Raw genomic sequence first — 19,075 nt, 5'->3', positions numbered from 1 at the left:
TTAAGCTTACGGACCTGTTGCTATGACAGCAGCTCCGGGATGAGAGATCAGTATTGAAATAAGTACTAGTATCTAATGAATAAGTACTAGTATTTAATCAATAAGTACTAGTATCTAATAAATAAATACTAATATCTAATAAATAATTACAAGTATATAATTGTAAAGAGGCTGAAGAGATGTGCAGATCTTTGTTCAATCTTTTATTGGGCAGAGGCGTGATCATAACAGGCATGGGTCAAACAATGGCAAACAGGTACTTAAAGGGAAAAACACAAGAATAATCCTAGGGCAAGCGTGGGTCTACGATGAGAGAACAATATCCAAAAGGGGTAGACAAGAGGGTTAATCCAGTAACTAGAGCAAATGTGTCAAAACACGAGAAGGAGGGCAAGGCAATGAAAATACTTGACTATAAAAACAATAAACTGACACAAGACTATGAAAACTATAAACTGAAACAAGAGTATGAAAACCAGAAACTAAGACAGCACTATGAAAACAAGAACCTAAGACAAGACTATGAATACAAACATGGAATGGCTTTGTATCGCAGCTATCCCAAGGAGAGGGATATATGCAGAACAATACTCGCCAGTGTGTGAGGGGAAGTCCAATGCTTATAAAGTGTGTCTGATGATTGTGCTGTGTGTGTGTCATTGGTCTCAGGTGCATGGTGTGATTGTTATTAGGTGAATGTGATTGGTAAAATGGAGCATGGGAAATGTAGTCCAGGGTGTACTGTGTAGTGTGAGAGTCTGTGTTGTGGTGAACAAACGGAATTTCAATGGCTGGATCATGACAATAATCAATAAGTACTTGAACCTAATAAATAAATAAATAGATTAAATGTTAATAAGGCTTGCCATATATGCACAGATTTATAAGCTTCAACCACAGTTTGTTTAAACAGTCTATTTGAATAGATTTTGTAAATTATATTTAAAAAATAATTTGTATTATATTTGGCTTTGTGAATTCACTGTTTTGATGAAGGACCTGTTCTATTTTTTTTTTCTTTTTTTTCCTAGGAGTGAGTTTATTTTTTAAGTCAATTTCTGTATAGGTGCATATGTTAAAATGTTTAATATCTTAAAGGATTACAAAAAACAAACAAAGAATCAAAAAAAAAACAAAAAAAAAAACAACTATTGAACATTCCATCATCAATGCTCTGGAGTCATGATAAAGTTGATTAAAGGGGTCATTCTTCAATTGGAATGACATAGGAAAGGAATTAGTTATTTTTAATAACAATATGTTTTTAAAATTGAAATGTTCAGTAAAATTCATGCTTAAAGGCATGGATGTTTTTTTACTGACTATATTAGTGATCCTATTTTCACCAAGAGAGGCAGTAACACCACAGATAAAACCAGATTTTTCTAAAATTGCCTATTATGGTAGTTTTAAGATCAAAGGACAGTTTGGAAATAATATGTTAAATCTGCAAGTTATCAGCATAACACCAATAAACTGTGACACATGATCAAAATTATTACATAATTTAGCAACATTTTTGAAAATTAAGAATAATTATACCATGCACTCCTCAGAACAGCCATCACCTGCAATGACCTTTACACACAAAAAGTAAACATAAAAAGCAACAGCATATATGTCTGAATTCAGAATTATTTAATATAATTATACATACAAAATAAATGTTTAATCCTTAAATTAACAAAATAGATATTGTGGTGAGACATCTCCTTTTAATTTTTCTTAAAGAAAAGATTGCAGTGACAACATACCCGTGTAATATTTTAGAATTAATGTTTTTTAGCTAAAACAACTATTGCTAAAACTAACTATAGACTAACTAACTAATAGAATAACTAAAACTCAATACACAAATGTGTATAAACTGCATTATTTACATTAGACTGCGCAGGCTATACAGCATCCCCCCATCTTCTGTTACACTTTTTTAATGCATGTGTAATCTTAACTTCGGATTGGCCAGATCATTCTCATCCCCAACTCTTACTGGCCAGCTCTTCCGAGGAGGCAGGGTTAGGTTAAAGTATCTGAGATGCCTTTAAGAAAAAGTTCATATAGTCAGCCAAAACACAAGAAACAGAAGAGATTGCAGAGTTTAGATAAAAAAAAAGAAGAAGTCAGGATTCAAACAGAGAAAACAGATGGCAGGCCATGGAGGAATCAAGGGGCTGGTGCTTTTGCTTGGAATAGTCTCACAGGTAGGGTTATGTCACATTTTATTGATTCACTTTTCATTTACCTTTATTTAGAAATTGAGTACTCCATAACATGTGTCATTGAATGATGTGACATCAAAGAAAATGGTACTACTTTAAAATAAAATGTAAAAAAATTATGATTCTGTCATGTATTCATACTTTTTTTTTTTTTTTACAAATGCTATGCAGTTATAAAAACCACTTAGAATAAAAAAGTGCAAATTATACTAATGTTTACAATCTAATAAAAGTATTTATGAATGCTTTCATTTACAGGCATCAGGTACTGCTCATCTGGATCAAAATCACAGTATCTGTTTAATTTCAAATTCATACTCATAAATATGCTGTTCTTGGTTGTGATTTGTGTTAAAATTAACCGACCAAACGTTTTTTTTTTTTTGTCTTTTCAGGCAGCACAATGACCGTGAGCGTTTTTACGGTGACATCAAAGAGCACAGTATTGCGCTGGAGCAAATATGAAGGAGCATTGTCCTACAGAGTAACAGCTTCTCTCCGAAACTCTCAAGTCCCCATTGTCTTTGCCAGCTTTGGACAAAACACTATTATGGGCTCCATCAATTCTCTAAATCCCAACACTGCGTACACCTTTCGTGTCGAGGCCCTGGACAGCCAAATGAACATGCTGACAGATGCTGCTGTGGATGGATCTACTGGTGCGTACTGAAATCTGTACATGGCTTGCTAAAGAGTGATAGGATCTAGGAAGTGTCTTCAGAATTGAAAGAAATTTCCATGATATTTTTATTCCAGGAAATTACAGTTTTTAAATTCTGTGATAATTCTAGGTTATCAAAATAGAATTCCTGAACTTTTTAATCCTGTTTCAGGCTTAGCGTCTTGTTTGTTGAATTGACCTTGAAGCAGTTAAACTTTTTTTATATATATAAATTATGCTCCAAGTGTTAACTGCAGTAAACGGATGATGCTTGAAATGAATGGAACTGTAAAATGTCTTATCTTATGTTCAGCTCCTGATGTGCCCACCATTGTGATGGCATCCTCTAAAGAAAGCCAGAGCATCACTGTGGAATTCCCTATGGTCTCCGGTGCCACTTCCTACATCCTGCGTGCTGAGACAGATGACGGATCATTCTTCTCAGAGATCCCAGTACCTGGCTCTCCGGGCACTATCACAAACCTCCAACCATACACAGACTACACTCTTAGTGTCATGTCCGTCAACAGCGCAGGCAGAAGCCAGCCTTCCTACCCCGTGGGGGCTAAGACAGGTATATTCTTCTAGTCTCTCTCCACCCTTTTTGACCTAGAGACCAAAGAAATGATCCATTCATGAAGGGACAGATTTGGCTATTCTCTAACCTTCACCCAGTACTGTAAACTTATCTTCTCATTGAGAAAGATCAGGATAAGCTACATGGCTGATCTCATGGGCTTGATGTTTACTAGCATGCATAGCTTGTGTTCACATTTTCAGTGAAATAGGTTTCTCACGCATGTGTCCCTAAGTAACAATATACCGGGTTAGCTCTGTAGGCAAAATATGAGAAGTTGAACTATGACAAAAGGGCTGTCCTCCTCAAAGGACATGGCACAGAAAATGTATTCTGTGCCTTCACCTCAGGGCCTTCAGCGGTTTTGTGTCATTGTTCAGGTAGCACGTTTTCCACCTGAGACGGTCACCAAGGAAATAATAAGGGAAGGGAACTTGATTCCCAGAGTAGCCTCGATATGATATTGTATCACAAATATCCACAGATTTACGTCATGCACATGATCCAAAACATAACAATGGGGTGTTTTCTTTAAACAACTTAAGCAATCTGAGAACTGTTCCAATTATGAAACAGCCGGAAGTGGTAAGAGTAGAACCAAGGCCTAGGGTTTAGTGAAAAGAATCCAGTTGCCAAACGCAACTGTCAATGAAAGACAGCAGTAAAGAACAGGACAGACAGGGGAAGGGTAGGACAGAACAAGAAATTGACCTGCCGGAAGAGAAAAGGAACAGAGGGACTGAAGATGATGAAATAGACCAGTAGGGACCTAAAGGGAATGAAAGGGAATGATAGAGGACATAAAGGACATGGCAAAACAGGAAAGGACTGGGAATGGAGGGGAACAGAAAGTAATGGAAGAAAATTTAAATAAATTCATGGGAGAGGGATGAAAATGATATGCAAAGACAGGACAGGAAATTAAGTGATGGGAAGTGAAGAAACTAAAAGGAAAGGAAAGGAAAGGCACTGTCCTCATTATGTAAAGCCATCTGACACCTGTTAACTGTCCCTCATAGCCATATCACTAAATAAATCTAGGATTTTAAGTCTCAGTTGAAAGCTAATATTTTTACATTAGCTTTCGCAGAGGAAAGACCATCGTAGAGCCCTTTTGTAGAGGAACAACCCAAATGTGTAATGACCTGATAAAGGATGTTTGTCATCTGTTGGTTTGTTCATAATGTGGTTTATTCTTACTAATTATGTTAGATTTTATTGTTTTTTTAATCTTTGTATATGCTTTCTGTTAAATCGCGAAGCACTTTGGTTGACAAAATTGCGTAAAAATGTGCTATACAAATAAAATAAAGTTGAAAGTTGAAGTTGAAAGGATCAGAATTAGATCACTTTGCTTGGTATTCAACCTTCAGAAAAAAATCTTCATTACCTTTGGTCACAACACAGATGAGCTCTCACTATTAGTTTTTCTCTTCTGTTGGACACCAGTCCTTTCTGCTCCCCAGTTCAACACCAGCTCTCCCAGCAACAGCAGCATCCTGGTGAAGTGGGAACCAGTGAATCACGCTGTCCTCTACAGTCTCAGCATCATCAAGGAAGGCTCGTTCAGCCAAAGTGCCCTCAACACCACAGAAACTCAGGTTTACTTTCCAGACCTGGAGGCAGGAACCGAATACTGTGTTAAAGGAAATGCATGGAGTCCTGAGAACATTCCCGGAGATGAATTCACAGTTTGCCAGATCACACGTAAGACAATAGAGTTGGAAAGAGAGAGTTTATTTAATACTTAAGTAGACTGAAACTGCTGCACTTGATATACATTTAAACTTTTACGTATTTGTTATACCTGTAATTAACATTTAAGGAAAAGAAAGGGGTCAATAAAAGAGCAGCCAAGAAGGCATGCACACCAAGTACAGCATGTTGGGCAGAGCTGTCCAATTCTGCTCCTTGGAGTGTGGACATGTTGCAGAGTTTAGCTTTAATCTGTTTTAACACACCTGAATGAAAGTTTCCAGTAAAGGCCCAAAGGCCTTGATGACCTGGCTTCGGTGTGTTTCATTATGCTTGAAGCTACGCTGTGCAGGACAGTTGCCCTGCGAATGCTGACATATTAATCATTGTGTGTGTCTGTGTCTCCACAGGTTCTCCCACTCCTCAGTCCATTGAGCTGGTGGTAACAAGAAACCCTGATGCTGGTATTGTGGTGTCGTGGGGCCCAACTAAGGGTGCGGAGCAGTATGTAGCCACAAGCTCGACCGGACAGAACTGCTCCTCATCTAGTAACTCCTGCGTCCTGATTCCTCTGAGCTGTGGAGAGACAAACTCTGTCACAGTGATCGCTATCAACCAAGCTGGAAACAGCGTTCCCTCTTACCCAGTACAGATCATTTCATGTGAGTAAACGATTCACACATAAACTAGTTTGCCATTAAAAGGTCATGTCACAGATAACACAATGTTCTTGCTCAGTTTGACCTACTATGTCAAGGGTGTCCAATTATTTTCCTGGAGGGCCAATTTCTTGTAGAGTTTAACTTTAACACAACTTTCTGGAAGTTTATAATGATCCTAAAGACCTTGATTAGCTGGTTTAGCGGGACTAAACACACATTTACTATGTAGACCAAGGCAGTCCAATCCTGCTCCTGGAGACTCAACGTCCTGAGTTAAGCTCCAACACACTTGATTTGAGTTTTCAATCAACTGAATTAGCTGGTTCAGATGAGTTTAATTAGGTTTGCAGCTCAGATCTTCAGGATAATGGCCCTCCAGGAACAGGTTTGGACACTTTTGATGTAGACATACCAAAAGAGCCTGTCCTCCAACAAAAAACGACCATATAGTGCAAGCACCTTATTATGACCTATATTTACATTTTAAAGTTCGGGCATAAAAATAATGACAGTATCGCGTTGCGTCTGTCATCAAGAAATGACGTATAACGTCATTACCAATCAAAACGCACGTTTATTTAAATGCAATGTGTGGACTTTTTACAACCGATCTCCCAGTAATTCGTACATATTTTACTAGGTTGCTTATTCGTTCGAATGACCACACCTAACCCCACCCCTAAACCTAACCCTCACAGAAATCATGCTAAATTATGATTTATTGAGCATATACATTTTCGTACACGTCCGTTCCCTGGGATCGAACCCATGATAGCAAGATTACATATCAAGGTATAACGCAATAATCTACCAACTGAGCTACACGAAATGCAAATCAGAGTGCAAATAAAAGAGTACAACACATTAATATGCAAACAACCTTTTGCTGATAGGGGCTCAATTGTAGTATACGCTCTGATGGGTCGTATTTCAGGGATTTGGACAAACAACCTATACGAGCGTATTGGATGGAGGACGGGTTGTACCAAAATGTTAACAACACAAAGCTCCCTCAGTCCACTGAAAACAGGATATTCAACAACTTTCACAGTTATATGACAACAATTACTACTTTGACCGACCATTATTATGGTACATATCAACAGTGCCAGTCCTGGAATTCTGGGGTCCTAAGCAAAACTTTGTGATGGGGAAAACAAAAAACAGTGCAGCAGGAGAATGCATATTATTACAGTTAGGGGTGCTCCGATCAAGATCGGCCGATCGTTATGCGCATCTCGTCAGTAAAGCCGGTTCTCTAATCAGCGGTTAATTCCATCAGGTGCGTGATTTCACATAGAGCAGCTGTTACTACACAGAGCCGTTGTTAACTGAGAAGATGGGCCAATAAACGCTGAAAATTAACGTGATTTGCGCATCTTCTCAGTTAATAACGGCTCTGTGTAGTAACAGCTGCTCTATGTGAAATCACGCACCTGATGGAATTAACTGCTGATTAGAGAACCGGCTTTACTGACGAGATGCGCATAACGATCGGCCGATCTTGATCGGAGCACCCCTAATTACAGTCATTTTACATGATTTGACTGATTTGGACATTACTGTAGTACTGTAGAACGGGAGACAGCACAGCGCTTTAAAGGAAAGTAATGGAATGTGGCATTGTGTTTTCATAAACACTGAAGCCAAAATCAAAAACCAAACTAAAATTCTATTAGTTGCACAGCCCTGCTCATTAAATGCTCTTTGGGAGCAAGAGGTGGTTCGGGGCTCTATGCTCCTTGTGTACTTTACATACTGTATAGGGAGGGCAGGCACTGCATATCAAAGATGCCTAATCGATATTCAACAACTTTGCAAAGGTTATTACTCAATTCACATGCATTCACAAGAGGTTAGACATGCATACACAATGTTATTTAAAAACAGATCTACCCATAGGTCTGAAGAGCTATATTGCAAGTTTTCTGAAGAATCGATAGTTTTGTGTGAACAGCTTCGCAGCTATTTTCCCTGCGAATCTTGCCTTCTGCAGTCTCCCTTATTGCTTAATATGTTGTTTGTCAGTTCCTTGTCCCCCGCAGCCCATCTGGGTGGAGGAATTGGTGCCCGGCAACTGTTCAGTGAAGTGGAGCGCTGTCCCTCATGCAGAATACTACACCACATTTATTAAAAGTGACAGTGGCATAGAGGGGATGTGCAACTCAACTGAGCTATACTGTCAGTTTCACTGCCTGTGCGGATACTCTTACATCATGAATGTGTTTGCACACAACCACGCTGGACCCAGTCCCCCAGGACCTCTGCTCAACCACACCACCTGTGAGTTTTAAAGATGCTGTAACATTATTTGGAGTTTTGTGTTTTTTGGTCCATGTATGTTAGCTCTGAGGTTTAAGCTAATCTATATGCAACATGTACAATGTACAGTACCTTTCTTACAAGAAACCAGGCATAAATATTGATTCATGTTGCACTCACAATCTTATTTGCCCAATTCTCTCTGGAACGACCTCCTCCCTAGTGCCAGTAGCTGCTTTTCCTGACCATTTTTAATAGTTAATTAAAAAATTATTTTTACGTAAAAAAACAAACAAGCTTTTTTATCTCAACCTGTTATCCCCAGTGCCTTGCTGTCCAGCGCTCACAACGGTTTCTGCAGCTTCTTGGGAGACACTGATAATGGAGTGGTCTCCTGTGCGTGGTGCAGATCTCTATGAGACGCGTGCTGTGGATGCAAATGAAGTGATTCTGTGTAATGACACAGCGCCCAGGTGTGCCCTCTCTGACCTCAATTGCAACAGCTGGTACAGTGTAGTCGTCATACCATGCAATGACATAAGTGGCTGCAACCTCACCTGTAGTCCACAAACGCATGAAACAGGTATAATCATACACACAATGTGGAACATACATCCAACATACATATCTTGTGTATGTGTCACATGCATACTGTACACGCACTCGCTCATTTTCTTTCTTCCGAATAGCTCCGTGCATGCCTGAGATCACCAGTGTGAGCCAGACTAACATGTCTAGTTCTAGTGTGCTGGTTAGCTGGACTTCTGATAACACAGCTGCCAACTACACCGTCAGTGTGATTGGCTTAGTAGGCGACACACACGTCTGTCACTCAAACGGCTCTTCCTGTTTGGTGTCCAACCTGCCCTGTGGCTCCGTCTATGAAGTCAGTACCATCGCATCAACTTCAGCTGGAGAGAGCATGCCCAGTTTCACCATGCCCCTGGAAACAGGTAAGGATTTCCTGGTGATTCAAACCAGTCAGGAAGCCATGTGGGTCAAAAAGAAAAGATAAAGACAACCCACATAGGCAGCTAAAATACATTCAAGATGATTGAAAATAGACTATAAACTAAAAAAAGAAAAGGTTATTTAACCCAGTATTTGTACAGTATGTCCTATATGTTTAAGCTCATGGTGGCATTATCTTAGCAACATGCTAACAGAAAACTACTGCAATCAAATGTGAGGCAAGTCTCTTTTGTACTTCCTGGTCCCTTGTGAGCTTCCATTTCAATTAGAATGCTGTCTTGGATTTTGAAACACAACCTGTACATCTTTTTAGTTTTAAAGTTTACAATATTACTTTTTGTATGATTTATTTATTTTTTTCAGCACCTTGCTGTCCAGACAATCTCACGGTGAGTCATGTGACCCAGGCTATGACAAATGTGACATGGTCGCCTGCTAATGGCGCCCAGACCTACATCACCTCTCTGTCTTCACCACGCGGCCATGCGCAGTGTCACACTATGGAAACAGAATGTGTGATGGGATGCATCACCTGTGGCACTAACTATACAGTCTCACTGGAAGCCATCAGTAGCACCGGACACAAGGCGGAGTGCACCTATCACGGATTCTCTGCCAGTACGTCCTCACATACATAGCATCTTCTCAAAAGTGAAGATATGTTTTGTTTGTTTCATTAGACAAATAATAATAATAAAAAATTGCACTGCTTCCATAATTTTAAAAGTAACCCTAGTTGCTATTGGTAATTTCAAACTTTCCTTCCATAATTATGAGATTGTTGCATTTAGGTGCTTTCTTGACATATATATATTGGTAGCCAACTGCCAAATAGATATGTAGGTGTTGTTGAACTGTAGTTAATGCAGCATTTATAAAATCAGTAAATAATGTCAGCTAACGTGTATGAAGGTTTCAGTTGTAATTTCATCTGTTTAGTCTAATCACAACATGTAAGTGTGGAGTTTCATCAAACGTTGTCGTCTCTTTCAAGGTCAGTGCTGTCCCTCAGGCATCCGTCTCTATAGAGGAAGCAATAACACACTGATTGTGCGCTGGAGGTCCAACAGTGCCATCACCAAATACACAGCCGAAGTCACCGGAAGCGGCCAGACTCACACGTGCAGCCCAGAGCCCGGCATCTACACATGCACTGTGTCTGAGATCGTGTGCGGTCAGGTGTACTCGGTGGTCGTCGCCCCACTGAACCCAGACGGAACCAAAGTCCAATACTGTACAAGCAGGATCTATTCAGGTAATGAAGATCACTACAGAAGTCTAAAAATGACTGAGATAAAATATCAAACCAAATGGGATCTCCAAGCAAATCAAATGTTCACACAGGTGTCCAAGCAGATATGAACAAGAACCTTTTAACTGTTGTTTTTATCATCTTAAACTCAACAAATAATTTTGTGAAATTATTGTTTCTTTTTCTTTGAAACAAATGCCACTTCCTTTGCTAATTTATATAAAGCATTGTCATTCAAACTATCTGTAAGTGCTGCCTAGGCCCAAATACTTTTTGGGCCACTATAGTTCATAATATCTGTTGAAATATGTGTTATGTTCTGTCTTTCAGTCACATGTGTGGGCAGCAGTCTTGGACTGGGTAAGAATAAGGCAAAAATAAGGCAAACATGTCCATATATTGAAGAATAGTGCTCTGTTACTTGAAATTAAAATATTTGACACTTTTTAATTGAAGCCTTTCTTTACTCTCAGTGCTCTATCAAGGAAAAAGATAATGATGGAATGGATGTCCATCAAACAGTGAGGTATGGCCAGTACAAACACATGTGTCTTCATTACTAGTCCTGTGCGATATTGAATAACAATGTAATATGCAATAACTCGTCAAATAATGCAATATTCAGTGTGCGATAAGATAAAAGTTTAAAGTGCCACATACTCAGATGACACAGTTTTACTCAGCTGTTACTGAGCCAGTTCTGTGCACTTCTGTAACTATCTCGTGTCATATTTGTACGTTTATGTATATCTATGTAGCGAGAGCTCCTGTAAAACCACAACAAATTCATTGTGTGTTTGTGCACACTTGGCAAATAAAGCTGATTCTGATAGAACTTACTCACGTTTCACTTTTCGTAAGAAAGCACCCCTACAACAACTTCTTAAAAGTGAACAGTAGTGTTTTATTCTAGAATTACATCAAATTTTCATTTTAACATTAGTGTACTCATATTAACATCAGTTTAGTAAGAGATAAAAGAGATACAAAATTGTGTCACTCTCTTAAAAAAAAAACAAAAAAAACTAATTGCATTACTTAGTTACCTTCTATAGAAAGTAATGTGCTATGTTACTTTTGTGTCAGTTTTTCTCATTTGGGCTGGGATTGCTTGCTTGATTTTAATATAAAAAGGGTGTATTTTGGCAAATTCTTGTCTGTACAGTACAGGGTACAGCTTAAAACTTTTAACTGTGTCGCCATTCTGAATTTGCAAGAAGAATAGGATACACAAAGATAACCCATGACCATACTACTGAAACAATTACTGTCATTTATATAATCAGTTCTAGTATTTTAAATAACTCTGACTTATTGTTTTCTCTTGTACAGCTTCTGGTAATATTGGACAACTGGACCCTTCAAAAAAATAAAAAATTAAAATCCCCAAACCAGGAAAGAAAATGAATGCTTCACAACTAAATAATTTACAGTCTGCACTGGCTACAAAAATCATTTGAATATAATTACGCAAATAATGTAATTACTCATGATTCAACACTGTCCAATCACTTATTTTTATATATTTAAATTGCTTTAAAGATGTAATGTAATTTATGTCAATCATGTTATATGATTAATTTGAAGTTTTCTTAAAATATGTGATGAATACACAATCCATCCAGTTCTACAAACAATTAATTGATATTATTATGATTAATTTCAGGGATCCCTAATGTTATCTCAGGGACTTTCCTTGAAGAAAATTCATGATCCTGTCTGTCACATTATTCAATAAACTCTTTTTTAATTAACATTTTGTTCTAAGCAACATTCAAACATCTCAATTTAAAAAAAAAAAAAAAGTGGCTATGTCTATGCATCAGTTTCCAGGAATAATTTTAACAAACATAAAGTGAAACTAATGGTAATTTCCCTGTTTTGTTATGTTTTCGTTTTTTTTTTTTTTTTAAAGAAAGATGAACCTGAGCAGTAACTGAATTTGAACTCGCCCAAAGGATGTTGTGCCTCTGAGGGAAATCTACATCCAACTGTTAATTGAACTTCCCTTGGATGTTTGTCAAATGTATGATTTGTTGGGATGTGAATGAACATCTAGAGTTTGATAGTAAAATTAATTCTCTGCATTAATTATGTGTGTCAGTTTCTGTTTCAAATCAGTGTACTTCCCCATTTCTAAAGAGAAGTCACATGGCCACAACTGTTATAATAATTGCTGTTTATTATGTTCATCGTCTGTTTGATTACATTTAATTGATTTTTCCTTACATTTCTGCCATATGTACATTTAGTGACAGTCACCACTAATAAGCTACTACAAAATAAATTGTAGAAACATATATTTAACAGCTGCTTTGCAAGGATTTGTATCATGAAAAGTGCTATACAAATAAACTTGAATTAAACTAAATTTAAAGGGGGGGGGGGTGAAATGCTATTTCATGCATACTGAGTTTTTTACACTGTTAAAGAGTTGGATTCCCATGCTTAACATGGACAAAGTTTCAAAAATTAAGTTGTACATTTGAAGGAGTATTTCTGTTCCAAAAATACTTCTTCCGGTTTGTCACAAGTTTCGGAAAGTTTTTTTCGAGTATGGCTCTGTGTGACATTAGATGGAGCGGAATTTCCTTATATGGGTCCTGAGGGCACTTCTGCCGGAAGAGCGCACGCACCCGTATTGCAAGGCTGAGCACACATTTCACTGATCAGAGCAAGAGCGTCGCGAAAAGTCACAAAAGAAGTGTGTTTTTGGTTGCGAGGGCAAGACAACCCTGCACAGATTACCAAAAAAAAATCATCCAGAGACCAGTGGACGGAGTTTATTTTTAAAGAGCATCGACGGAGTTGTGCAAGTGTTTTTGTTTGTTCCCTGCATTTCGAAGATGCTTGTTTTACAAACAAGGCCCAGTTTGACGTCGGATTTGCATATCGTTTATTTCTTAAGGATAATGCAGTCCCAACGAAAAAGGGTCACGATCGTGTGTTGGAACCGCAGGCGGTGAGTAAAACTGCTTCAAATATCTCTGTGTTGTTAACTTAGCTGTCGGCACGTAAGCACGTAAGCACATCAAGTAAACCTTGATGATGAAACCTTTTGATGTTTTTTTTTTTCCTCACGGTAATGTCACAACTTCCAAATGCTCTCAACGCAAAAGCCTACTCGCGCTCGTGATTCTTTAGCTCCGCCCACACGTCACGCCTCCAGCGGCTCGTGTTTTTCCGGAAAAAATCAGCACAGACTATTTTTCTCTTATAAATATAATAAAACTAAAGACTTTTTGGAGTTATGAAGGATGCAGTACTACTCTATAGGTACTCAAGATTAACAGGAGATTGAGTGAAAATGAGCATTTCACCCCCCCCCTTAATTGTTATAAGCAGGGGCGTTTACTCCTAGAAGGCAAGGCGTCTCCTCATAATATTGGATGAGATAAAATACTGTATAGTATAGTACAATACTTGTTGATCTTTGTGTTGGAAAGTAAAGTGAGTGCATGCAGACAATGCAAGCATGACTGTTTATTGTACAGTCTTATAATTATGCAATATAAATGTCTAATTCCTTTGCTATAATTTCTGTTCTTATATATGTTTTTTTTAAATATATAAAATAATTGATCAGATTGATTGCTGCTTCTTACTTGCATTTTTCATATTTAAAGTACATTCTAGTTAAAAATTTAAAATTACAAATTTCATATTTAAATGTTGATCTCATCCATCAATGATGAATATGCTTAAACTTTTTCTGTGTATGGATTTTGTGAATAAGCACTACAGAATAATACAAGTTAATTTAAAGTATATTATTGTTTATTTTATTTGGATTTTTATTATTATTATGATTATTATTTGTATTTTTTGTGCAAAAAATACCCCCCCCCCCCCACGCCCAAACATAATGCAACACGGTGACACGGTGACATCGCGCTATTGCGCCATTTTGCGACTACTTGGCGGTCTTTTTTGGATCGGCAGGCATCAGTTTATCAGGCGGCCTGCGGTGCACTTACAGCTCAAACTGTGGTGAGTATATCTGGGTATTAGATCATGTATAACGTAAAAGTGTTTATGCCCCCCTATATAATGATATTACTTGTAATACGTATCAAATACATCGAAGTGTTTTAGCTGCAAGACGATGGGTAGAGATAATTAATTAAAAAATGGTAACGTTAACTGTTATATCCCTGAAATAAAAACGCCTGAGTCATTAAAGCCATCTAACTGTTAGCGCTGAAAAACAGTTCAAATAAAGTTTAAACTTGAGACATATGTTTTTAATTATTATATTATTATTATTATTGTTTCGAATAATTTAACGTTAAGCTTTTCATCATGAAATTTGTTCGATTCAATGCTTTTTTTTCTTCAGTTGTGTCATGCGAATTAGTTATACAGGTGTTTATAGTAACTTAATATTCTGCTGTACAAGTTTAATTAATTTTGGATCTCCTTTAGCTGTCAGATTTCTACACACGATGTAAAGAGGCTCCTTTTTTATTTATTTTAAGCAAAAACAGCCTTTTCTTCTACAAGCTCTAGTTTTATATTTGGGGTTTAAGTTTATCACTAAGGTATAGTATTTAATATAGTGTGAATTTAGGGGCTATACTATATGAGGTTATAACTTTTGTTTTGTTTTTGCTTTGTTTTGCATTTATCTCTTTGCCATGTTCTGAAGAAGCCATATTGTTGTAAGGTATGTTTTTTGTTCATTTATAAAAGAGCCGCTAGAACAATCTGCTTTAATATATTACATTAATTAGATTAAAATATTAATAGATTGAAGGTAGTTAATCTGATTCTTCTGGTTTTCTTGTGTGCTCTTCTGTTATCCTATAATTTTGCACTTTACAGTTGCTAGCAAGGAGAAAATGAATGAAATTAATATTTACAGGCCAAGTTGTTGAAATAGTGTTGGTTTTACATTTTGAAATTGCACAATATCAGTTGTTTTGCAATAAGATAAAAACCTGCCAGTTTGGGTGAGCCTATGACTTTTAATCTAGTACCAACTGGAGGACCTGTATGATATCTGCATTATACTAGATATGATGAACACGTAACAGAAACTATAACACCTGCCTCATAATGTGTCATGTATAATTAATTATTTGGGTATTACTCTTGTATCCACAGGTTGATGAAAAATGAGGTCATGGCCTGTTTCAGTATGAAGTGGGGGAAGGGGAAGCTTGCTTTCACCAAGATCAATCTGTACACTGTTGTCACAGGTAAAACAAAATTAACATATAATACAAATATTAGCATCATATCATTGTGACATTCAGCGTTGTTTAGTTTCTGTTTTAGTTGGTTTAGTGAAAACCAGTAACCTCGTATTGTAGGTACTCATCTGTCACACAGAAATCACACAAACTTCCATATATACACTTCTTATTGATTGGCAGGTCATTCCTGTTGCCAGCCTATCTTTATTGTTCAGAACTCTAACAATTGTTTTTGCATTCTCTAACAATTGTTTTTGCATTTAATGTATTAGACATTAAATGTTAATTTACCTTAAGACACTCTGCAAAAAAATACTGCAATGTGTCTTTGTTGTCATGGTTTTCTTTTGCTAGATTGTCTGCTTAGTGTTTGTCAATTGCATCACAAGCTGAAATATATTTTGATGACTTATAGCATGTAATTTACATTCATGGCTTTTAAAGCTAGGGTAGATTTTTATTTTTTTCTAAGAAACCAAATCAATAGTGTAAGTGGTCTAAATGTATTCTGTGGAAGGCAAATAAATAGTTAATGATTACATTCATTAACTATAGTGCATCATATCCTATACTTACACATTTTCTTATTCAAATATTTCTTACAGAGAGTGTCCAGAAAACATCAAAAGAGACGGGGCAAATACTGCAGCAGCCACTGCCTTTTGTTTAAAATATGCCCCAGCAGAGCCGTCGCAAGGAGGGTGAGAGGCCCTGTGCAAAGTTGATGTGCGAGGCCCTCTACAATTTTGCGTGTGTGTGTGTGTGTGGTGGGGGAGGTTGCTGTAGCAAGGCAAGGCAAGTTTATTTATATAGCAAATTTCGAACAAAATGGTAATTCAAAGTGCTTTACATAAAATGAAGTAAAATAATCATGAAGAACAAAAGTAAAACAAGCAATTTTAAAACTTTGGAAATTATTTAAAAATTGACTTGAATTTAAAACAGTTAGAAATAGAAAATGATCTTACAGTTAATACATAAAATACAGTGCAATCAGGTCGGACATCGCACAGTGCTCATTCAAATAAATGCACAGCTAAACAGATGAGTTTTGAGTCTAGATTTAAATGTGACTAGTGTTTTAGCACATCTGATCTCTTCTGGAGGCAGATTCTGGAAGCAATGTATTTTGGTCCTAGGTCTTTGAGTGACTTCTAGACAAGTAGAAGTACTTTAAAATCAATCTTAAATGTAACTGGAAGTTAATGAGGACTGGTGTGATATGCTCAGATGTTCTAGTCAGAATCCTGGCAGCAGTGTTCTGGATGAGCTGCAGCTGTCTAATGGTCTTTTTGGGAAGGCCGGTGTGGAGCCTATTACAATAGTCCACCCTGCTGGTGATAAAGCATGAACAAGTTTCTCCAAGTCTTGGCTGGAAACAAAACATCTAATTCTTGCAATGTTTTTTAAATGATAGTATGCTGATTTAGTTACTGCTTTGACATGACTACTGAAACTAAGGTCTGTCTCCAGAATCACACCACGTTTCCTGTCTTGATTTTTAGTTGTTAGACCCCTAGAGTCAAAGTATGCATTCACCTTAAAAACTTCATCTTTGTTTCCAAATGCAATGACTTCAGTTTTTTCCTTGTTTAACTGAAGAAAGTTCTGGCACATCCAGCTATTAATTTCATCAATGCATTGGCAGAGGGAGTCAGTGGGGCTGTATTCATTTGGAGATAAGGCTAGGTAAATCTGGGTATCATCAGCATAGCTGTAATAGGCAATTAGGTTCTTTCTCATTATTTTACTTAGAGGAAGCATATACAGGCTAAACAAGAGCGGTGCAAGAATTGAACCTTGTGGGTCTCCACATATCATGGATGTCTACTTAGACTTATGCTCTCCTAGACTCACATAATGATCGCTCCTTTTTAAGTATGACCTGAACCATTTGAGTACCATCCCAGAAAGCCCGACCCAGTTTTCCAGTCTCTCTAGTAGTATGTTATGATCGACAGTGTCAAACGCAGCACTGAGATCTAGCAATACCAGCACTGATATATTGCCAGAGTCACAATTTAAGTTAATATCATTTATTATCTTAATGAGTGCTGTCTCTGTGCTGTGATGCGGTCTGAAACCAGATGTTTAAGTGTTTATTCAGCTGATTAAAAACTCCCTTTTCTATAATTTTGCCTATAAAAGGAAGATTAGATATTGGTCTATAATTGCTCAAAATGGTGTTATCAAGATTGCTCTTTTTCAGGAGGGGCTTAACAACTGCAGTTTTCAGGGAGTTTGGAAAAGTCCCAGAGAGAGATTTACTTCTAAACAGTTAAGCACACTTTTGAAAAAAGATGTGGGAAGTGTGTCAATATAGCAAGTTGATGATTTTAGTTGCTGCACTATGTCTTCCAAAATGTTGTTTGTTTTCTTACTGACTATTATTGGAGCAATATCATTAATAACATTCTTAACTTTTGAGTTGAAGGAATCAAGGAGAATATCAACAGAGTCGGCAAAAAATACTTGGTGTTAAAGATATGGCCTCCGTAAATAGTACACTAGTGTTCTTGTTAGGGCTGCACTATTAATTGCATGCAATTGTCATGCATGTCTCGTCAGTAAAGCTGGTTCTGTGATTAGCGGTGATTAGCGGTTGATGTCAATAACCTGCTTTCAAATGGAGCCGCACTTAATAGACAGAGCCGTAGTTCGCTGACAAGCTACGCGTTCATAACCGCATGAGATTCTTCTGCGATTTTGAACGCAATAATGCACCACTTGTCAGCGAACTACGGCTCTGGTTATTAAGTGCGGCTACATTTGAAAGCATATCCTTCTGACAGAGACAGTTCTAGAGTAAGTGGTAGCAGAGATCAATATATCAAAGAAAATACAGAAGTGATCAGATAGTACTACGTCCTTAATAACAATGAATGAAATGTTTAGAGCCCTACTGATGATTACATCTAGAGTGTGTCCACCTTTGTGTGGGTCCATGCACATGCTGAATCAAGTCAAAGGTATTTAGAACTGTTATCATTTCTTTTGTAGTTTTGTTTTCTGCATTGTCTATGTGAAAATTAAAATCCCCTGCATTAGCAAAACAGTCAAACTCTGAGGAAATCATTGATAACGTTTCTGTTACCTCAACAAATGCTGAAGAGTATTTTGGAGGCCTGTAAATAATAATAAAAAGAATGTGTTGAGCACCTTTTAGCACAATCCCTAAATATTCAAAAGACAAGTCATGACCAAATGACACTTGTTTGCATTGATAGACATCTTTAAAAAAGCAGCTCCACCTCCACCTCTCCTAACAGTCCTGCAAACACTCATGGAAGTGAAGTTAGGAAGGACTGCTTCATTGAGGACTGTTGAACTGCAGCTGTCCTCTAGCCATGTTTCATTTAGAAACATAAAATCCTAATTGTTTGTGGTTATAAAGTCATTGATTACAAAATGATTAAATTTTTTAGTGAGCGAATGTTTAAAAATGCTAACTTGATGGCAGTGCTTTATGTCATTACATCAGTTTTAGTTTGATGCATATTAGATGAGTTTGCCCTTCGGCTTAAGATGGCCTTAAACTTTCTGTCACATGATAAAAGTGAAATCGAGAAAGCTACAG

General features: G+C 37.3%; 1 protein-coding gene and 1 long non-coding RNA gene across 2 annotated transcripts; both read left to right on the top strand.

Annotated features, from left to right (window-relative positions):
* The first annotated feature begins 2,622 nt into the window (after positions 1-2,622).
* On the top strand, positions 2,623-12,303 carry LOC127945097 (fibronectin type III domain-containing protein 7-like). The gene is made up of 12 exons (XM_052541676.1): positions 2,623-2,878; positions 3,194-3,454; positions 4,907-5,164; positions 5,563-5,814; positions 7,843-8,097; positions 8,402-8,659; positions 8,766-9,029; positions 9,412-9,666; positions 10,043-10,303; positions 10,631-10,660; positions 10,774-10,826; positions 11,633-12,303. The coding sequence occupies exons 1-11, from the start codon at positions 2,623-2,625 to the stop codon at positions 10,794-10,796; spliced, it is 2,373 nt and encodes a 790-aa protein (XP_052397636.1). The 3' UTR covers positions 10,797-10,826; positions 11,633-12,303.
* A 1,875-nt stretch (positions 12,304-14,178) lies between these two features.
* On the top strand, positions 14,179-16,505 carry LOC127945103 (uncharacterized). Its single transcript, XR_008150516.1, has 4 exons — positions 14,179-14,290; positions 14,949-14,966; positions 15,407-15,501; positions 16,104-16,505. It is a non-coding gene; the product is annotated as an uncharacterized LOC127945103 (long non-coding RNA).
* The last annotated feature ends 2,570 nt before the right edge of the window (positions 16,506-19,075 follow it).

This window comes from Carassius gibelio, chromosome A23 (assembly GCF_023724105.1).
Source record: "Carassius gibelio isolate Cgi1373 ecotype wild population from Czech Republic chromosome A23, carGib1.2-hapl.c, whole genome shotgun sequence".
Lineage (NCBI taxonomy): Eukaryota > Metazoa > Chordata > Actinopteri > Cypriniformes > Cyprinidae > Carassius > Carassius gibelio.
This window is presented reverse-complemented; position numbering and strand designations above follow the sequence as displayed.